General features: G+C 36.8%; 1 protein-coding gene across 1 annotated transcript; it reads left to right on the top strand.

The window, feature by feature from the left end:
- The first annotated feature begins 950 nt into the window (after window positions 1-950).
- fndc1 (fibronectin type III domain containing 1) lies at window positions 951-20,549 on the top strand. Its single transcript, XM_043220534.1, is given in 18 exon segments — window positions 951-987; window positions 1,623-1,730; window positions 2,284-2,472; window positions 2,562-3,706; window positions 3,771-4,011; window positions 4,014-4,778; window positions 4,877-4,996; window positions 5,514-5,612; window positions 5,708-5,850; window positions 5,852-6,065; window positions 7,802-7,966; window positions 13,937-14,173; window positions 15,766-15,874; window positions 19,260-19,339; window positions 19,425-19,454; window positions 19,701-19,862; window positions 20,098-20,220; window positions 20,332-20,549. Coding segments are annotated over 18 exon segments (4,083 nt in total). The 3' UTR covers window positions 20,448-20,549.
- Window positions 20,550-20,784: the final 235 nt, after the last annotated feature.

The following is a 20,784-nucleotide window of genomic DNA, read 5'->3' as shown; positions in this document are numbered from 1 at the left end:
AGAGTAGGGCGCCTCCTCTACGACCCCAAAACAAACACAAGTGGACCTCAGCCATCCACCAAGCAGATCAAGCGCAATGCTAACAAACACAAACTACAGGTAGCACAAATAGGGAAATAGTGCATGCCTTCAGTTGCAGAGTTCAAATATTGTGAATAGACCTCAGATTGCGTACCTTCAGTATGTCCCATAACCCAGGTAATGTGTGTGTCGTGGCAGTATCTGGTATCCCCCTCTGTTAAATAGCGTCTGAGTCCGTCTGAGTATCCTGCAGGCACACCCAGAGCCCAGAAATGCACCCCATCTGCAGCCACCATGAATAAAAGCCAACACCAGGTATGTCCCAGATCACAGCTGTACTATGGCCTCCATATTCAGTATTTTGACTTACTCCGCCTAATACTTCTTTGTCATCCTTTTCCATTAGAAACTGGGGAAGTTGTGGATGGAAGAGAGGACATCACAGCATAGAGTATTGTCTCTCAGTCAGTCCTTATCACATGGGTTGATCCACTTATTGAAAAGAAGAAGGAAATACCAGGGGGATCCAGGTAAAATCAATTATATGGCTTTAAAATGGTGGGCCAGTTGGCTTGTTGGCATTATATATATCCCTGTTTAAAGGCTGGTAAGATGAAGTTCTTAAATGCAACAAAGCTGCATTGATTGTACTTTTGTAAGGGATCAATTATAAATGTCTTTACTGTGTCTATGTCGTGGCTGTGAATGACTGTCTGAACTCTGTCCCCAAACACTGTAGATTAAAGTTTTAAAATACAATGTATGTAGCAGGTATTACACTGTGAAATACAGAGAGAAAGGAGAATCCTGCTCTGCTGGGAATACAAGGACACAACTCAGAGATCGTTCTCATAATTGAAACTCTTATGCAAGTGATAGCATGTAATGCAGTTTTCTATTTGCATCTCACCAAGGAGATCAGAAGGAAAATGGAGTGCATCTGTGTTCCAGAGAACCCTGAATCAGGTTTGTTTATGCTCCTTGATCTGTAACCCAGATGTGTTTTGCTTGGTTTGTATAGCTAAGCACATACATTTATTATTAAAAGGTATAATTATCTGCAAACTAAAAAGGTAAATGTCAGATTTTAAAATCTTAACAGTATTATTTAAAAAAAAAAATTGTTCAACATTACAAGATTATGATTTTAAAATACTAGAAGTTTTATTTTCTGTAAATGTGGTGTGAATGTGGTAGTAAAGGCAGGTAATATTTAGAATGAAGTGAATTTAACTGAAATCCTTAATTGTATTGCATATCTGAAAAATAGTTAATGATAACAAAAGTTTTTTTGTATTGTACAACACACCCATACAAATGCACAAAAAAACAATCTGCCTTGGTTTCTAAACCATGTAAGCTTGTTCTAACTGCCTATTTAAGAGTAATGTCGCTGTTTACTGGCTGTTTGGAATTTTGTTTGGAGTGATCAGAATGACCTCATTCCCATGGAAAAACACAAACTGTCTGTTGTTTCCATTTGAAAAATCTCCAAGCAGAATCAAAATTAAGTTCAAGAGAATACACAGTACTCCATGTTGTTTGTATAATAATTTGTTTGTCAGTCCTAGTTTTACTTTCTCCCACATTTGTCTATGCAGCTCCTTCTGGCCCTCCAGAAAATTTTCAAGTAAAACCACTTCGAGGAAAAGGTACTGCTGTCACAGCCACCTGGGATCCACCTGAGCAAACAAATGGCCGATTAAGGGGGTAAGACCACAGGGTAGCTAGGCTACAAATTTAGGAAGAAATATTTGTATTTGTTTATCATGTAGTGCATACTCTTGTATTACTTATCTGCATATCTAGCTGGGACAGGAGAAGGTATTTTTGACACTGATATATTTTTTATAGAGATATCTGTCAGCTCTTTCTATGACTTTTAAAATATGCCCTACATAAAGAACAGAAAACGACTTTGGCATTTGGAGAGTAAGACATTACTAATTGTTAAACATATGTCTTCCTGAAACCACTAATCTGTATGCAGTGCCAAAATATAAGGGATTGATCAACCTTAAGATTTACAATTTCTCCAGCAGGCATGCAGAGGACCAGTCTGTAAAGCTAAACCAGCATAAATGTACATGTGGAAAACAAAACTGTTCCTTTTCATGCAGAAGGAACGTTTCCTTTTAGTGTGTTATCCTTGGCCTACATTTATTGGTTCAATCTTGGTATTCCCAGTGTTCGTTGGAAAATATTCAGCTTTGGTATCCAAATGAAATTGACCGCACTGATTGATTTGACATCTACTTCCAGAATACATCCTTTCCTATGCTCCTGCTATGAAACCTTTTGGTGCAAAGTCAGTTACATACCGCGGCACCATCACCTCTGCTACCATAGATGGACTTACGCCAGGTGACCGCTATATCTTCAAAATTCGTGGAGTCAATAGGAAGGGCCAGGGACCACAGACTAAAGCCATTATTGTTGCAATGCCTGCATGTAAGTATTCCCAAAAGTTGCTTTCCCAATAATACTACAAAAGCTTTACAAAAACTTGGTTAAGACTGGTATCTTAATTTTGTCTCTAGCCAGCTCTACTCACTTAAGGAACACAGACAGCCACAAGACAAGTTCCTTAAAGACATCTTCAAACAATGAATCAGACAATCAGGAGCCAGATGAGATGGAAGAGTCCGATACTCAGACCACAACTCAAGTGCCACCCACAAACCGACGAGGACGCCCTCTTTCTCAAACAAGGTCCTATCACAGCATCTTCTCCTCTGTGAGGGGTTCAGTCAGAAATGGAGGTTCTAGCTCAAGGTCAAACTCACATTCATCACCCACTAATGCCAAATATAGAGAGGGAGATACAAATGAGCCAACTGACAGTCCAACAGAAGAGGAAATAAGAGCAAATGAAGCTACTGAGGACACAAAACCAGAGAGCAGCAATAATGCAGCACCACAAACAGAGGAACATTCAAAACACTCTCATGACACACCAAAGAATCAAAACTCCAGTCAGTCTGAATCTGTCAAAAGTCATCCTTGGACCCCAATCACATCCCCAATTATTGATATTAGCAGATTAAGAAGGCCTAATTCTCGATCAAGAATTCGGAGTGAAGCTTCTTCAAGTTCACAAAACCAGGAGTCTGCAGCTACAAGAAAGGACCTAACAGCGGTCTCCTATCCTGAGGAAAAGAACTCATACAACCAGAAAAGTGTCACTGACAGAACTCCTTCAGTGATCTCATCTCAGGAAACCAGGCCTGAATCAGTGAAAGAGTCAGAATCCCCCTCATCCTCATCTATCTCCTCTCCAACTTACTCTTCCTCCTCCTCAGCATCAACTTCATCATCTTCTTCTTCAGTATCTTCTCCTTCATCCTCTTTACCTTCATCATCAGCAGGTACAAGAAGGACTTCTTCCACGTCTGGTCGAGTCCCAAGTTCAGCATCTGGTGCCATGTATCCTAACGGAAGAAGAGTTGGAATTTCAACTAAAGCTCAGAGACTTCAAACAGGAAAGCACAAACCTGAGTCATCGTCATCATCATCATCATCATCATCATCATCATCATCATCATCCTCATCATCATCATCAAATGCTTCTTCACAATCAACACTGCCAATAGGAACTAGGACGAGCATTCACCATACAACAGAGGAGAAAAACACAGAGCTAGACAACACAAAAGGTGAACAACCAACTGAAGAAACCAAAAAAGCCCATTCGGATACAACTAAAGAGGATCAAACTGAACAAAAAGTAGATCTTAATGACAAAGAAGAAAAGCAATAGCTATGTTTCTACTTCCCATTCTTCTTCAAGGACTAACTCTTCTACAACAGGAAGAAGTTCACCGATTTCATTACCAAACCGAAATTCCAGGATAGTTACAGGAAATCGCAGACAAGATGGGAGAATACCATGGAGTAGGGCCGCCTCTTCTGTAGGTGCAGGAAGGCCAATTATTAAAGGATTTCCATCTCGTTCTACTTCTGTGAGCTCTCAAGGTACTAGTGATAAAACTTCCCCACAACATACCCTTCAAAGCATGAGGCTAATCCTGTGTCAAAACCTAGTGTGCTAAACAAAGACACAAATGCTCCAATAAGTTCCAACAATCCCAGTAATAATGAAGATGTTAAAATTAGCAATGATCATGAAGATGATTATATTTGAGGAAACAGAGCGACCTTGGAGAGGCAAAGCAAAGATGCCACCTCAACTGCTGCACCTAAAACCACAACAACAGCCGTAAGCGAAATTCACAGACCTGGCCAGAATATTGAAAATGAAAGTGTGAATAGAAAACAAAGTAGCACCAGTAGCAATTCAAAGTCAATTCCTTCAGGTGCCCAAAGATTGCCTATTTTGGCTTCTAATGGTCGGGTTCGCTCTCCTGTGGTAGCAAGCCGTCTGAAAGGTTCACGGCTCCCTAGTAGTAGGGTGTATCCAGTATCCAGTACACGGCACATAAGAATAGGATCTGTTCCCACATCAGGCTCTTCACCGTCTTCAACACACTCCTCATCAACATCATCATCTTCCTCCTCTCAAAACAGTCCAGCAGAAACACCACTTATCTCAAATTCAGACATAGCAGACAGGAGTAATACTAATGCTAGGTTAAATCCAAGTTCAGTTTCTCGCTCTTCCCATGGGCTGTCAGCTGGTGAAAGCTCTAGTAGGAATACATCTCCTGAGTCTCGAAATCCAGTGATGGGATCGAGATTGCGGTCAATTTCAAAGGACAACACTCCAGCTAGTGGCTACAAACCTAGCTATGAAAAAGGTAATCATTGTGATGTTGGCAAGGTTATGGCATGCTCTCCATACAACAATTTCAGTTTGTTCATAAGTACACTTTTACTCTATGTTCAAAAACTCTAGGCAAAAACGGACGGCCAAATCTCACAGCTGCAAATAGCAAAGCATCCTCAACATCTGATGAAAATTCAACACCAAATGGAGTCCGACATATCACAGGTCCTGATGGAACAAAATGGGTGTGTTTATTTGCAGTGTTAATTATTGCTAAATTTGGCTAAATATAATACATGTGCCTAAATCCATTAAGGTATTTAATAAATTGTATCAGTTTATTTACTACAGACAAACTGTTTTATACAGTCCTTTTCTTGTTCTAATTTTAAACTACAAATGATAAAGTGTACCTTTTACCCATAGCACTGATAGTGACCCTCTGGTTTCATCATTGACTTTCATTAAACATAAATGATAGAATGTAATTTGAGATACTGTGATCATAATGTCCATATCTATGGCTTTTGTTGCGTCTTTTGTGTGGATACACTAATAAATCAAAAAGTACTGCAGTCCAAACATAATTATCTTTAAAGTAAACAAAGACCAGGATGTGAACAGTTTTGTCTCTCTAGGCATGGAAACTCCACAGGCAGGAACCTTAGGGAAACTTATTTAAGCAAGACTGATTGACTGTTGTCTCATTTTGTTTTGAAAGAAGGATTATTCTTCTTTATAAAGTGTCATTCACTTTTTTAGGTAGTAGATCTTGATAAGGGTGTCCTAATGAATGAAAACGGCAGAGTTCTTCAGGATTCAAGAGGAAGACCCAGAAAAGTTGTCCTTGGAGAGGATGGCAAGACTATTTTGGTGAGAATTTTAACTTAATAGAAAAAGTTAATAGAAATAGAAGAAGGTTACCTTAATAGAAGAAGCCTACTTTAAACTGACTTTTTTCTATATTAGATGATCAGGGCAGCCCACTGGTAAACCAGGAAGGATTAGCATTATTTGGTCATGGAAGAGACAGTCGGCCTGTGGTTAATCCTAGTGACAAATACCTTACTGTGGGAGGAAAACCCATCATTGGCTTGGACCGCGCCTAAACCAAGGATTACAACCACGACTACAACAACCACTACAATCGAAACTACAACAACACCAGAACCTACTACAACAGAATTGGTAACAGAAACATTGGAGCAGTCAACATTAGCGGCTGAGCCTACATGTCCACCTGGACTTTATTCTCGACTGGATCAGAATGGTTTCCCAGTATTGGATGCTGATGGAATACTTAACTGCTACTCTGAAGGTGAGATGGACTCTTTGCATACATACTAATCTCTAAGAATTAAGTAATATGATGTATATTTATTAATGTGTGTCAAAGCAAAAATGATGGAAAAGATACTGGATGATATTTAAGATGAGACAGAAAAATGTTTGGCCCAGTTGGCTCTTGTATAACAAGCCTTGTCACAGGAATGTATTTAGTACCCACAAGACTTGATCCTCTATCATTTAGAATCAGTATTCTAAAGATAATGTTAGTTAGAAAGTACACAGTATACCTCAAAGGATATACTACGTTATGCCCAAATAACCTGCTATGTTTTGAGTCTGCATGGTTTCCTATACTGTAGAACAACAACACTGTAAATCTTAAACAAAGCAATAACTACAAAAACACCAAATAACAGGCAACCCATTAAGGCCCACTTACACTAAGTAAACCCTCAGTGTTAAAGCTGATGTGTGTAATTTTTTCAGTGATCAAATATTTCCTTCTAATCCGACTTTATATGTGAAGAAAATCGTATAGACATTTGTAGGCTGATTTTCCTGCTGTGTTTGTGTGAGCATCCTGATTAGTACAACATAGCAGCATTGTGTTTTGGTTCTATTCATTATTTGTTGATTGGATTTTAAGATTTGCACTCAAAAATGAATGTGAGCTTTCTGTCAGTTGTGGAGGGGCGCATGTCTATAACATTTATTTATAATAGGGATCATGCATTTAAGATTTTTGCAATTTGGAAATTTGCATTTTATGCTGTCTTTAAGTTTACATGAGCTTATGTATATATACGATATGTGGATTCCTAATTCTTAAACTTCCTAATTCTACATTTCTATCTGATTGTGGTCCAAATATTAAACTAATCGTTGATGTTGATTTGTTGAGTGCCACGGTCCAAATAAATGGATTTATTTGTACCACTTGAGAAAAGGATTTCTCTGGCTTCCACCTTCCCTAAAAAAGCAGTTCAGAGATGAGTTATGGTTATGGTCAGCATGGCATCTGATGACGCTGTTATTAATGAAGATCATGGTCTTGGCTGATTGCTTTGTTTACCGGCTGCTCAGCTACGAGCAGGTTGTTTTTACTTTTGCTTTTTTGTAAGGCCATTTGTACTTCATTTCTCCATTAATCTATTAAACTTTATAGAAGCCATTTGTTTCCTGTTGTTCAAGGGGGTACATTCCTTTTTATTCTTATTTTTTTCATATTAAGTGCCTTTATAGGTTGCAAAGTGAAGAGCTGCATGATTCAGTGTGCAAAAACTTAGATGACCTTTCTGGAATAACAATTAAATCTTGTTGTATAATCATTTGTTATGTAATGCTGTTGGTTTGTTGAACACACGACAGCTAATGTAGCCAAGCTGCATTTAGGGACAAGCTTGTTTGCATACAGTTTTAATAATTGCTTGGCTTGTCCCAATAGTAATTTCCTTGTTGTGACAGGAATCCTGGGAAAGAGTGTATTAACCATACAGAAAAGTTTGGTCACATTCTCACTACTACTATAGCATTAACATTTATAACGGAGCAATAGCATTAACTTTTTTTGTAAAGAAGACCTAAAAGGTAACTGGGCAGTTTTGGACAAACCACGTCTTTGAAATAAATGCCACTTGGCTTCATATTTTGATATATAATACAAATATATCTTTAAATGTGACATGAATGTCCAAACACTCTTTGGGCCATGGCATCCTGTGGACATTTTTTCTTCCTGTTTTTGATTACTGTTCTATCTTACAGATACTCTTTTTGAGGAGACTACCACAACCCCAGTTCCACTTCCTACCACAACGCTGGCTCACACAACAGAGACTCCTACAACACAGCCTCTAACTCCTGAGACACGGCCTTTGAACAACACTCCTTCTTCTGAGTTTGATGTGGCCGGAAAGAAACGGTTCACAGGTAATATGTTTGGTTTACTACATATTACAACCGTTAGTGCTCCTAACATTTGTAATAAGAACAGTTATTCCCTGATCTTATTGGTTCCAAACTCAGCAATACCATGCTGAGATTGAATCTCTCAGGAAACACAACTGGCCGCTCACAGTTAATTTCTTTCCAATCACCTCAGCATTTCCTGTAGATGTGAGGCACTTGAGAGTTGAATGGTGAATGTGAAGGAAATTTATCTGGCCTACAAGTGCAGCTCTTTCCCTTGGTGATGCTCGTAAGAAGCAAATAAAATAGTGCATACAGCTGACCTTAGGTAGGATTTATATGCAAATACTTGTTGTCCCTAGTTGAATGATCTTTCACTCAATCAGCTCAATCAGAGTTCATCAAAATGTAAAAAGACATAGTTCTTAACTCTTAACCATTTTAACCATCCTGTTTACAAAGGTTTTTTTTTAATATTGCTTCTTGCCTTAAGCGTAATGAATTGTGTTTATATATCAGACCTCTGTAATTACATTTGCAGGTGTCTGGGACTGATTTTGACCACATTTACACTTTTATCCAAAGCGACTTACAAATGACGACAATGTGATGACATGCAAGTTCTATAAAAAGTCTCAGTTAGCTTAACATAATAAATAAAAAGAAAAGGTTTAGAATACATAATAAATAAAAAAGAAAACAGACTTTTTGAATAGCATTTAAGAATAAAGTATAATAAATTTAAAAAGTATAGAGAAGCTAGTGTTTGTTTTTTTTTAGGAAAACAAGAAGTAAATGAATAGAATAAAATGAATAAAATTTTTAGTGTTTTTTAAGTTAGAGGGTCAAATGAAGATGGAAGAGATGTGTTTTTTGCCAGTTCTAGAAAATGGTTAATGATTCAACTACTCAGACTGAGTTGGGCAGGTTATTCCATCAGGAAGGAACATTTAATTTAAAAGTCTGCAGAAGTGATTTTGATTTTGTTCACTTGCAGAACGCAAACATTTAGAGGACACATAAATCTGAATAAATCTGTAATAAATTTAGGTAAAGGGGTGCTGAGCCAGTGGTGTTTTTTTATGCAGATATTAATGGCTATTGAATTTTATAAATTTTTACTGGTAGTGTAAATTGATTAACAGAGGTGCGATGTGCATTCTTTTTGGCTCATTAAAAATGAATCTTGCTGCTTTGTGTTCTGAATTAAATGTAAAGGTTTGTTAGAACTGGCTGGAAGACCTGCCAAGAGAGCATTACAATAGTCCAGCCTGGACAGAACAAGAGCTTGGACAAGGAGTTGTGAAGCATGTTCTCAAAGAAAAGACCTAAACTTCTTTCAAAGCAAAGGTTTAGTCATCTAAAAAGTCAGCTGATCATCAAACATAACTCCAAAGTTTCAGGCTGTTTTGAGTTCTAGATGAGATGTCTAACTGGATGGTCTAAGTGATGATATTTCTAAGTTGAATTTAAATTAAAAAAAATTTAATAAACATTTTAAATTGTAAATATTTAATTTAGATGAAAATATAAACATGTTTTCACTATCTACTTTCAGCTACGCAAGGAATAAATAAGACAGACTGAGTCATACAAGTCCTGTGTTGCAAGTTCTTTAAACTATGCTGTTTTCACAGTGTGAAAAAAAGACAAAAGATTCACCTGATTCAAATTATTTTATTGCATTAGACGTGGAATCTAATTTAACACCATAGAGAGCATTTTAAAACTTTTCTCCCCATTTATTCACTTATGGCCCCATTAACATTCTCTGATCCAGTTTTAAAGTGTCCAAAAGTTACACTGAATAAAGATGTTATCTGTCAAGCAAAAATATCCAGACACTATCCGGATATGACATAAATGTTAATGTCAGGTAGAAATGGTGAATATTTTTACACAATATTTGAATTGGATAAAAGTGTCTGTTAAATATACATATATTTTTTTTATGTGACCCAGGGTAGTTATGAAAATTATATAACAAGAAGTTACTAGAAATAATATATTTGATGTTAAAAACAGTAATATCACGAAATATTATGATATTGTAGTAATTTATAATATTCCATTTTAGAACATGCTTAGTTCTGTGATGGTAAAGAGGAATTTTCAGTATCACTCTAGTCTTCAGGATCACGTGATTCTTAAGAAATCATTCTAATATGCTTATTTATTGTCCATTTCTTTTATATAAAAGATGTTTTTCAGGATTTTTAAATCAATGTGAAATCGACAGGTTTTATCCTGGCTAAATAAAAAAGTCTTACTTACCCCAAACTTTTAAACAGTCGTATACTTAGTGGCAAACGGGGGAATAAGGGGAAGAAAAAAATATGATTTTACCTCTCTATTTGGATCGTGTTATTCTAAGTTTATTTTCTTCTACTAGGTCTCTCCCCTATGACTAGCGTGTAATCAACCCTTAGGTCCACATCTAATACTGTACACCATGTGTTGGTAGAGGCTATTTTAGAGTCCATTGACTTTAGAGGCCCTAAGGACTCAGGTTCTTTCATGTGCAGCTTCTGTAGGAAATATTTGAGAATGCCTGAGTGAAGGTATTTAGACTCAGCTCTATAAATTATGGCTGAATGTCTGTGGGTTTGGGCTACCTTCCCGAATTCTTCACGACTCAGTATGCGTATTTGGATAAAGGTATGTGCCTGAATGAGAACAATGATTTGCAAAAAACAAGTTTCAATTATGATTGCTATTAGGATGCTATTTCAACCAATTCACAAATAGTGCAATTGTATTCCACTCAGCAGTGGATCAGTGCGATCACGTTGTGACCCTACGTTACCTGACTCGCCAAGCTTTTTCAGGTTCAGCATTAATTCGTTTACCAAGACCGACTATAATAGCCTTTGAACATTATTTTCAGTAGACATCTTTCCAAACTTCCCCACAATCTATACACCAAGCTATGGAATATTGTTTCAGGTCCAGTTTGCATGCAGAGACTGTGCCAGATGAGTTTCAGAAATGGTTATGCTGTGCTGGAGCTTTAGCTAGTCAGCTGGCAAATTTAGTTCTGCCCCTCATTGACTTTACAGTACTGCACTTGCAGTAGAGAAGTTCACATTGCTAAAGTTATAAGTATCTGCTAAGCTCATCTACCACAGCTCGGCACAAGTTCGGTCTGGTGTCCAATAGAGGCATATGTGACAAAAGCATTTGGAGACCCAACTTTTTTATTTTCTTTGCTCTGTCTTTCTTTCCCTTCTTTTCTAAATTTAGGTTTAGTTACATAAGCTTTTAATCTACAGACAAGCTGAATTCACATTAGCAATGCACTGTTAATAATTATTATGCTGTTAATTTTACAAAGTCATTTAAAAAAATTACAATAAAATGTACATAATTAATCAGGACCAAATATCTGTACACAAATATTTGCAAAAATTGTGTTTTGATTTCTAATGCTACTTTTTAAACGTCTGTTTAGCAGTTTTTTTCTGCAGTAATGTATTTCAATTACAAAAGTATTTTCTTAGCAAATATTGTTTTTTATATACTGATGTGAAATATTTGCCAAAGGATTAAATTAATAATTGAAATAATAAATAGTCATATGTAATTCATTTGAGTTTTGACTTGATTGAAAGCAAGCCCCCGCTTAAATACCCTGTGAACAAGTGTTAAGGCTGATTAAGTGTATCTCTGATTAAGTTACTTGTTGCATTTCTCGAATGCATATCTAATGACAAAACAGGGGTCATTGTGGCCTAGGTTTTGTTTTTTGATCGTTAGCCAGAAATCCAAGAGCTGTTCCTACTGTTTCATGGCCCCTCTAATGTGCTTGTCTTGGCAAAAATGTGACATCAACTGCTCTGGCTAGATACATAGGAAAACAACAGAAGAATGAGAAAAATATTATGAGCCAACTCCTCATTGTTTTATGAGGGAGGCCCTCGATGGTCCCTAGGTTGGTGATTGTAATGTATTTACATTGCCATATTAGAAAATAGCTATGCCTAGCAGAGCAATGCGAGGGAATAGAGATAACAGCACCATTTAGACCACTGGAGCCAGAAGCACTGCAGAGCTCTTCAAATACAAAAGTACGATTATTGAAAGAACTGAGGAACCAAGCTGTGCCTGTATAGAAAATACAGCATGTTCCTTGCTGTGGCTACAGCATTTGGCCTCATAATGTTGATATTTGTACTAATGGGTACAAGAGGAGGTGCTTGAAGTCCTAGTAAAATTGAGTTGAGGAAGCAGTCATACATTAAAATGATGGGGGAAGCATCTATGATTGAGGAGAAGCACTTAAAAGAAGTCAATATCACGAGGTCTAGCTCCACCAAAACAAGCGTCATAGCCATAAAAAGTCAGCTCCAGGAAGATAGAAAACACAGCTCTTTGGTGAAATGTCTCATACTTAATGCACAGAGAGATAAATCCTAACACTCCAGATTTCGGGCTGCCCAACAGGCACATACTTACACACGTGCAAGCCATTTAAACAGAGAAACATGTCAAGAAAGAAGCCCTAAATAAAACGACATGAGCTAAATGTGCTGATATCAGCTGAGAGCGGCTTCCTTCTGGCCCAAACCTCAGACGTGTCCTCAAATATTTATGGCTTTAATATGTTCGGGTGTTCACTGCTCTCCAGATTCACCAACGAATCCACTATATTTTAAACTATCTCTGCTGTGCTTGCTATAACCTTGCTGCACGACTCTCTCTGTAGGGTTTGCTTTGCGTACAAGAAGTACATAGAAGTTGTGTCTTGACAATTATTGTGCATTTTTCATTTTTTTCTCCCCGTCACGCTGTATTGTGGCTTTTGGTGTAACACCCGTAACGAGTGCCCCTTGTACGTGGGTCTCAGTCGGTCTCAGAGGAGGCACATGCACAGAAGTGTGTTTTTTGTTCTGTATCAGGGTCAACGTCACATGGAGCTTTTGATTAGCTCCAGGTGTGAATCTTGTGGCCCAATCGGACGAGGGGTTCTGGAAGTGTTCGCAGCTGTGGATCCAGCTGGCACTGTGTGGGACGACAGAAATAACAAAATTTCATTGAGCCAACAGGAAAAAGTCTACAGCAAAATATCAACAATGGTAGCTTTTATTGTCTGTAACCACGAGCAAGAGTAAATTGGATTCATTCTTAAACTAGGAGGGCAAGCTAATGCAAACAACACAAAAGAAATGTAATGCTTACCAAACATAACTTCCCGCACCGTGTTGTTTGTTGTCAGCGTGCACAAATATCAATGGATGTTTTGCAATCATTTCGGTATTACTAGCTGTAGCAATTAAAATGGACAAATTGAAAGCCAGTCTGCAAGGATCCCTTTTACTGTCAAAAGTGACATACATTTGTTTTTGTACAGCCTTAACAAATTTCAACTAAATTGTTCTTAGGAACTTTTTGTTCATCAAAACACGACTGTTCCACAAAAGAATAAATAAATAAATGTTTTCAACACTGATAATAAGAAATAAAATAAAAATGTTATGTGACACTTGGCTTCTGAAAATTCAGCTATGCCATGACCCCAAAAAGTTATATTTTTTAAATATATTACAATACAAGATAATATTAAAATATTACTGTTCAATATTCAATAGTACGATATTATTATTTCATAATATTACGGTTTTTACTTTATTTTTGATCATTTGAACGGTAGTGTGTATCCATTTTTTTTTTAATTCTGAATAGTTTAAAACAAAAGTTCTGATCCAAAATAAAGAATAAACATGCATGATTCTGTACTATTTCTTTCTGATCATGTGACATTTTACAGATTTTCAAATTAGGTTTTACGCAAATTTGTGAAATACAATCTGCCAATAAAGCAATCGGAAGACAAACAAAGCATTATATACAAAATTCATGTTTTATGATCAGTTCAGATCATTATTCAAATGAATAATTTGCTTACATTAACACTTTTTATATTAAAGTAGCAACATTGCATTTGCCTTTACACATTTCCTAAACATTTTCCCTTTCTCTTCTTTTCCTCAGCTCCATATGTAAACTACATCCGTAAGGATCCTGGAGCTCCCTGCTCCCTGACCGAGGCTCTGGAGTACCTTCAAGTAGATGTCTTAGCAGACTTGATGGAGAAGGAACAGCAATCAGTCAATCAAAAGCAGCCACCCAAAAACAAGCCTCATAATGTCACTGTGGTTGCTATGGAGGGCTGTCACTCCTTTGTGATTTTGGACTGGGCACTTCCACTGAAAGATGACATGGTGTCTGGTGAGTGTGTGTGACTTGCGTATGCCTGATTTAATATGCAAATTTACAAGCTTTCTTTTGCATCTCATACCATTCGGAGATCGGACTTAGGCTAGCAATTAAAGTCAAGATCACAGTTGAAGAAATTACTTTGTTAAATTTAACAAGTCCTGAGTTATTTATGACTTGATTTATGCTCAAGATGAGTGCTTTTATTTTCCATGGACTGCATTTCAGCTGCTTTTTCCAGCAAACCAAATGTGCAGCTATTTCTTAGAATGCATCAAATAGATGTGAAAAACACCCAGTCCAGTTTATGGATCAGCTTAAAATGTTCTGTTCCTCTCTCTGCAATGTATCAATTTCACGAAGCCAGTTAATTGTGCATGGGCCTGTTTGATAGGGACACCGAAAAGATTTGTAGCAACAAATACTGATGAAAGAAAAAGGCGGATAAGACATGTCAACATGAATTCAGTGATTTGAAAACTGAGAAAGACAGCTATGCAATTAGCTAATTAACTGCGTGCTTTCCTCGTTTGGTAATAGCATGACATTTCACCTAACAATGAAAATTGGATGTCATTCCAAACCATTCATGAATTTTTCTTCTGTGGAATATAAAATATTTTGAGAAATGTCTCAGTAGGTTTTGTCCTGCAAACAGCTTCAGAATAAAATCAGGATAAGTAAATCATGTCGCTTTAATTTGTGAATTGGCGCATTCTTTAATATACCTCACTTTCATAGAGAGCAGTGTTTACTGTAAAATCAATAGAGATTGCTTAATTTCGTAATTTTGTTTGTATGGTTTTGATATAAGATGCAGGATGGCGCTGGTACCCCAGTTTCTAAACATGTAGCATGCTGCTAAACTGTCTTAAATGCCGCATGGTTTCTATTTATTGCGCTTTACCAAACACAAAACTATATATAACGCTTCTCTAATAAACTGGCCCTGACAGTTTCATCCTGATTCACACAAACAGGGAGGCAATTCCCACAGCCACTGTTAGTGTCATGATATGATGTGTGCGGAGGTTTAAATGTAGAGGATTCCCTGCCAACTGACAACCGATAACCGATGTTTAGATGAATGGAGCAACTTTTTCAACACACGAAAAATAACATCCACATGCTCTAGAATAAAAATGTACTAGGCAGTCTAATATTACCGTAGGGGTCTCATGATGCCTTTTGCATTTGTAAACCTAAAGCTTTTATTTGTGCATGATACTGTACATTTACAAATTCAGTATAATATTTATTAGTGTGCACACATAATGAACCTTGTTTCTTCAGCAATCTCTTTTAATAAAAATGTTTTTTTCTTCAAACTCCTTAACTCCTTTTTAGTCATCCTGCCTTCTTTCATAAGCTTCACTTCTGCACTGCCTCTCTCTTTCATATTAAAGGACGGAAAATACACGTATGTGCTTTATATACATCCTGCTGCCTTGGCAGGAGTTTAGTGCTTCCATTGCATATTAAGGAACTAGAATTATATTGAGGAATCTCTGCATAGACGTGACCAATACTTTGCTCATTTATGTGAATGTTTTGAATCTCTCACATTTAGAGTACGCTTTAATTGTTCGCCTTCTCTTTCATAGGCTATATGGTACACAGCGCGTCCTATGACGATGTCCTAAATAACAGATGGTCAACCAGATCCTCAAGTGGAACCCACCTCCCTGTTGAAAATCTCAAGCCCAATTCCAGGTGCGATCTAGCATGTGACAGATCTCATGCACACAGACACAAACATATTCCATCAATTTAGAAACTGATTTACAAGCTTTTTGCATGCTTGCGCTTGCACATTTAAGCATCTGTGTTCTATAGTCTATACAAAATACAAGTACAAAGCAGTTTTCATTGGAGATCTTTTGGGATTTCTCCTAAATGACTCTGTCTGTGAGGCTTGCTGGTATACTAAGCTATAAAATCATTACCACTTACTTTATTGAACATAAATTTGTGAGCGTTATTTATTTTCCCCTTGTTGTGCAACTTCGCCTAGAAACAGTGATGTATATTTTCCCAAACATCCTTTCTCTGACAGGATAACTGATCTAAGATGTAGTTGAATGTTAAACATGTGACAGGAACCCAGGGACTAATATATAATTATTAGAGCTGTCATAGTTCAATAGTTAATGCATACAGTCAGTTCAACATTATATTAGTTTTATTCTGTATTGTCTGATTTCTAACTAATCTGAATATTTGGAGGAAATTGCAATAGATAAATCAAACTCAGACTCTCATGTTTAACAAACGTGAATTATTTTATTTATTGAAGTATGGTGAAATTGCTTTTTCAGAAAATTAAAAATTTGATATTTATATTTAACAAAAAAATTGTTGAAAAGAATTCTGCTGTAAAGAATCAGTTTCAACAAAAAAGTAACAACCGTTAATAAAAATGATTAGTAGTAATAATAATAATAATAATAATAATAATAATAATAATAATAAATGTTTAATCAGCTTATGACTTAAAAATTGAAAAAATACATTTTAATAATGCTGTATATTATAAAATATTTACTTTGCCTTGATTCACAAAAAGACTTTACATTACAAAATTTCACTGACATCAATTGTTTTTGACCAATAGTGTAAATAACTTTTTGTTTTTGGAACAAATAAAGAGCACTATTGCATACATTTCAATTTCAAATAGCATATTATTTAATTTTATTTGATTAAAAAAAAAAATTCATATAACTATAAAAATATTAAGTGATATTTTTTATTTTACACTGAAAACCCTAATCATTAAAAAAGCTCTTTGTTCACAAGAGCTCGAGAAGCTATTTTCTTATGCTGTGTGAACTCACCAAAACCTGCCCATCTTTAGCCAAGACTCAATTTCAACCATATTGACTGAACTGAACTGTCTACATGTGTCTGTTTCTTGCATGCTGCACTTACTGTAACGCTGTAAACCCTTACCAACACATATTTGCAGCAGTAGATAAGGGAGGTGTTTATGGGCTGTCTGGACTATTCCCACAAATGTGAAGTCATTTCTGCCTACCAGAACCATCAAAGCTAAGCATTGGTGCATTACAGCAGGCGTGATCTGTCCCACAGAATTGGAACGCCCGTCATTCAAAAAGTTATGCACATCCCTTATTAATTTTTATTCATTAAACCTGTTTGCTGAATCAGTAATGATTTCATTGTGTACACTCTCGGCACATATTTAGCTTTAAAATCAATGCAGAAAATACAAAAAAAAACAAAAAAACATGTGCAGATCTCGTCTGGACCTGCACACGGGTTACTCACGCATGCATAAATGCATGCAGCTGTGTGAAACGCCCCGGGTTTGATTGACGTTTGTTTTGTACACTTTCCCAGACAGTCAGATGCACTCTCTCCATCACTACCTTGAGAAAACACATGAATGCTTATGCACTCATTAGAGATGTTTGGTTCATAAGTGTGGAATGTGAGGATGAAGTTGTTTTTATTGTCCTCTGGGATTCATTTAGAAGCCTCTGTTATTATAGCCTCTCAGCCGAGCTCAGCGACTGACAACTTTATAATTCAGTCATGAAGTGTTGATAGCTTTTATGAATGATTTGTAATAGCTTTTAGAACTAGGTAAATAGTCCAGACCGTGGACAATAACAGCTCCTTCTTAGTCAAAGTAACAATGACAAACCACTTGGATGCCATATGAAGACCTGCATCAATTCCACAAAGAGTTATGGTAGGAAGAACAAGGAAAAATGAGACACATATGCACATAGACACATACTTAATATATGGTCAAAAGGACAAGAAAAATTGCACGTGGACAGAGAAACAGTAATACACACATCCTAGTTGAAATATGACAGGCCCCCCTCCACTGGCGGTCCTTCCACTCTAATTGTCCATTTTCTCTTTATTTTGGTCAGAGTTTCCACGTGCTGTGCTAATTTGATCCAGCAGTGCTGATTTTATGTCATTAAACGGGTCCTGAGTTAAACCAAGTGAAGCGTGAGCTTACTGAACAGCCTCTCACTGGCACAACAGAAGGCTGTGAGGGCTGTTAGCGCTGGCCTTTGAACTTCATCACACTTCTCTGTTTTAATATCTCTGCTTGTCTGCTTTATCCTCGAAGGTAAAGTTTGTGCCAAAGTAAGAGCAGAATAAGTGGTTGTGGTCTGGTATTTGTCACAAAGAGGTTTAGTTGGATTGGAAAGCATGTTGATGTGTTATTCTCTAGCTCACTCTCTGACATGCAGTCTCTTCTTGTCATTACACTGTCAGCCTTCTCTTCTGCCAGAGGCCCACTCTTATAACTTTCTCTCATGCATGTTTTATAAGTGCAAAATTGTATTCTGCCCTTTTCTTTTTCCTTTCCTACCCTTTTCTTTTCATTTTTTTCTTTTCATCTTTTCATTTTCTTTCCTTTTCCCCCCATCCTATTTAACAGAAATATTACTGATAATTATTAAAATTACTGGATAATGTCCTGTCAGAAAATTGCAAGTGTATTTTCCATTACTTTTATTTATTGTAATAATTTGTGTGTGTGTGTGTGTGTGTGTGTGTGTGTGTGTGTGTGTGTGTGTGTGTGTGTGTGTGTGTGTTTTGTGTTCTTAATTTTTGTTCTTTTTATTTCCTACACATAACCTCACACTTAATTTTAAGGATCATTTATGACTTTTAACAAACCGTTAACTATGACTTTTAACAATAAACTCCTAATTTGCTGCTTATTATTATTTTTTATTATTATTATTAATAGTAAGGTAGTTGTTAAGGTTAGGTTTTGTGTAGGATTGGGGATGTAGAATATGGTCATGCACAATATTAACTAACATAAACATATGTTAATCAATATTTACAGTGTTAATATATAAGTATGTTAATAAGCAACTAGTTAATAGTGAGAATATGTCCAAATACTAAAGTATTACCACATTTAGCTTTTTCTTTCTTTTCATTTCTATAAATTTTCTTTGTCTGTCTTTCCACTTTTAGCACATTTCTGTGTCATTCAATCCTCATGCTCTCATTAGGTGTGCAGTTGAGTTTTATACATATATAAAGCGCTTCATGACAGCAAAACATAGATAAATGCTTTCATTCTTGCCCTCAGGTATTACTTCAAAGTTCAAGCAAAGAATATCTTTGGACTGGGGCCACTGAGTGAAACTTTAACATACGTTACAGAATCAGGTAAGGCTTTTTTGTCTGAACCCACATAATGGTTGTTTGATTCAAAAATGCTCACAAATAATACCATTTTTTTATTTTTATTTAGATGATCCCCTGCTCATAGAGAGACCCCCAGGTAAGATAAATCATTACACGTTATATTACTGTATGCATGAGTTAACCTTTAAAGTATAAATTTGCTGAAAAGACTAGCATGTGACTGTGTTTAAATTAGTTTAATCAGCAATAACTGAAGAAAAGATCATGGTAATCAAGTTTTTAATTCAGTTTGCACTAGCCAATCATTTTTCTTTATATTTTCCCACAGTGGTGGCCTGAAGTTAAAAAATATTTCTGTAATTGACATTAATTTCCTTTCTAGGTGGGGAGCCCATCTGGATCCCATTCTCGTTCAGGTATAACACCGCCCACAGTTCTTGTAAAGGAAGTCAGTTTGTCAAGCGCACCTGGTATAGGAAGTTTGTCGGCGTCGTCCTCTGCAACTCGCTACGCTATAAAATCTTCATGGGAGATGGACTGAGAGGTGCTGGCCTTTCCTTTTAACAACATAATACGTTTAAAACTTTAATCTAATGATCAGTGTGTCTGTAATATGAAGTGCCCGTTTTTTTGTGTGTGTGCGGGGTTTTTTTTTTGCGCTGGCCTAAAAGCCCTGCAACAATCCCATCCAAACCACAGTTTTCCTCAGCTAAACACAAGGCGCTGTCTGAGGTTTGGGTCCTGAGAGATACTCAAGCTACAACTGTTTTCCATTTCAGAGCCGTTCTACAGCGTTGCTGATACATTTGGCCACGGAGAGGACCACTGCCAGTTTGTGGACTCTTATCTAGATGGAAGGACAGGACCACACAATCTCTCCCTCAGCCTACCCACAGCTCAAGGTACAACATACATGAGCTTGCTCTGTAGTTTTTCGTCACTTCATCGTGTCATGCGCGTGTTTAAGAGAGCGATCAGTCAGCATTGTAACATGACGCCGTTTGTGGTTTCAGGATATTATCGGTCATATAGGCAAGAGCCGGTGAATTTCGGTGCCATCGGAAGGCGCACACCACATCCTTTCGTTGGCTGGTATGAATGTGGAGTTCCAATCCCTGGAAAGTGGTAACAGGGGGGAAACTCCAAGAGGACATTTCCACAGGCAATTACATTCCACGTGTTCTGTCCCTGTATCTATAAGCCAATCACAGAGGTGAACCATTGTTCACCATGGCAATAAACCTAAAATCATATAGCAACTGCTTCTGACCCAAGGAATATAGTACTTTGAGTAACACTAATATTTCTACATATTCGATATCAAGCACTTTTTGAAAAAAATCAGTCTGTATATATGAGGAAATTGCAGCATGTGTATTTGAGTTTATTAACAATGTTTTATTTTCATGTGTCGCGTAATTATTTCACATTCTATTCCACCTGGAATATTTATCTTACAGTAACTT

Source organism: Puntigrus tetrazona, chromosome 20 (assembly GCF_018831695.1).
Source record: "Puntigrus tetrazona isolate hp1 chromosome 20, ASM1883169v1, whole genome shotgun sequence".
NCBI classification, from domain to species: Eukaryota; Metazoa; Chordata; class Actinopteri; order Cypriniformes; family Cyprinidae; genus Puntigrus; species Puntigrus tetrazona.
The sequence above is the reverse complement of the archived record's forward strand: the minus strand, read 5'-3'. Positions and strand labels throughout refer to the sequence as shown.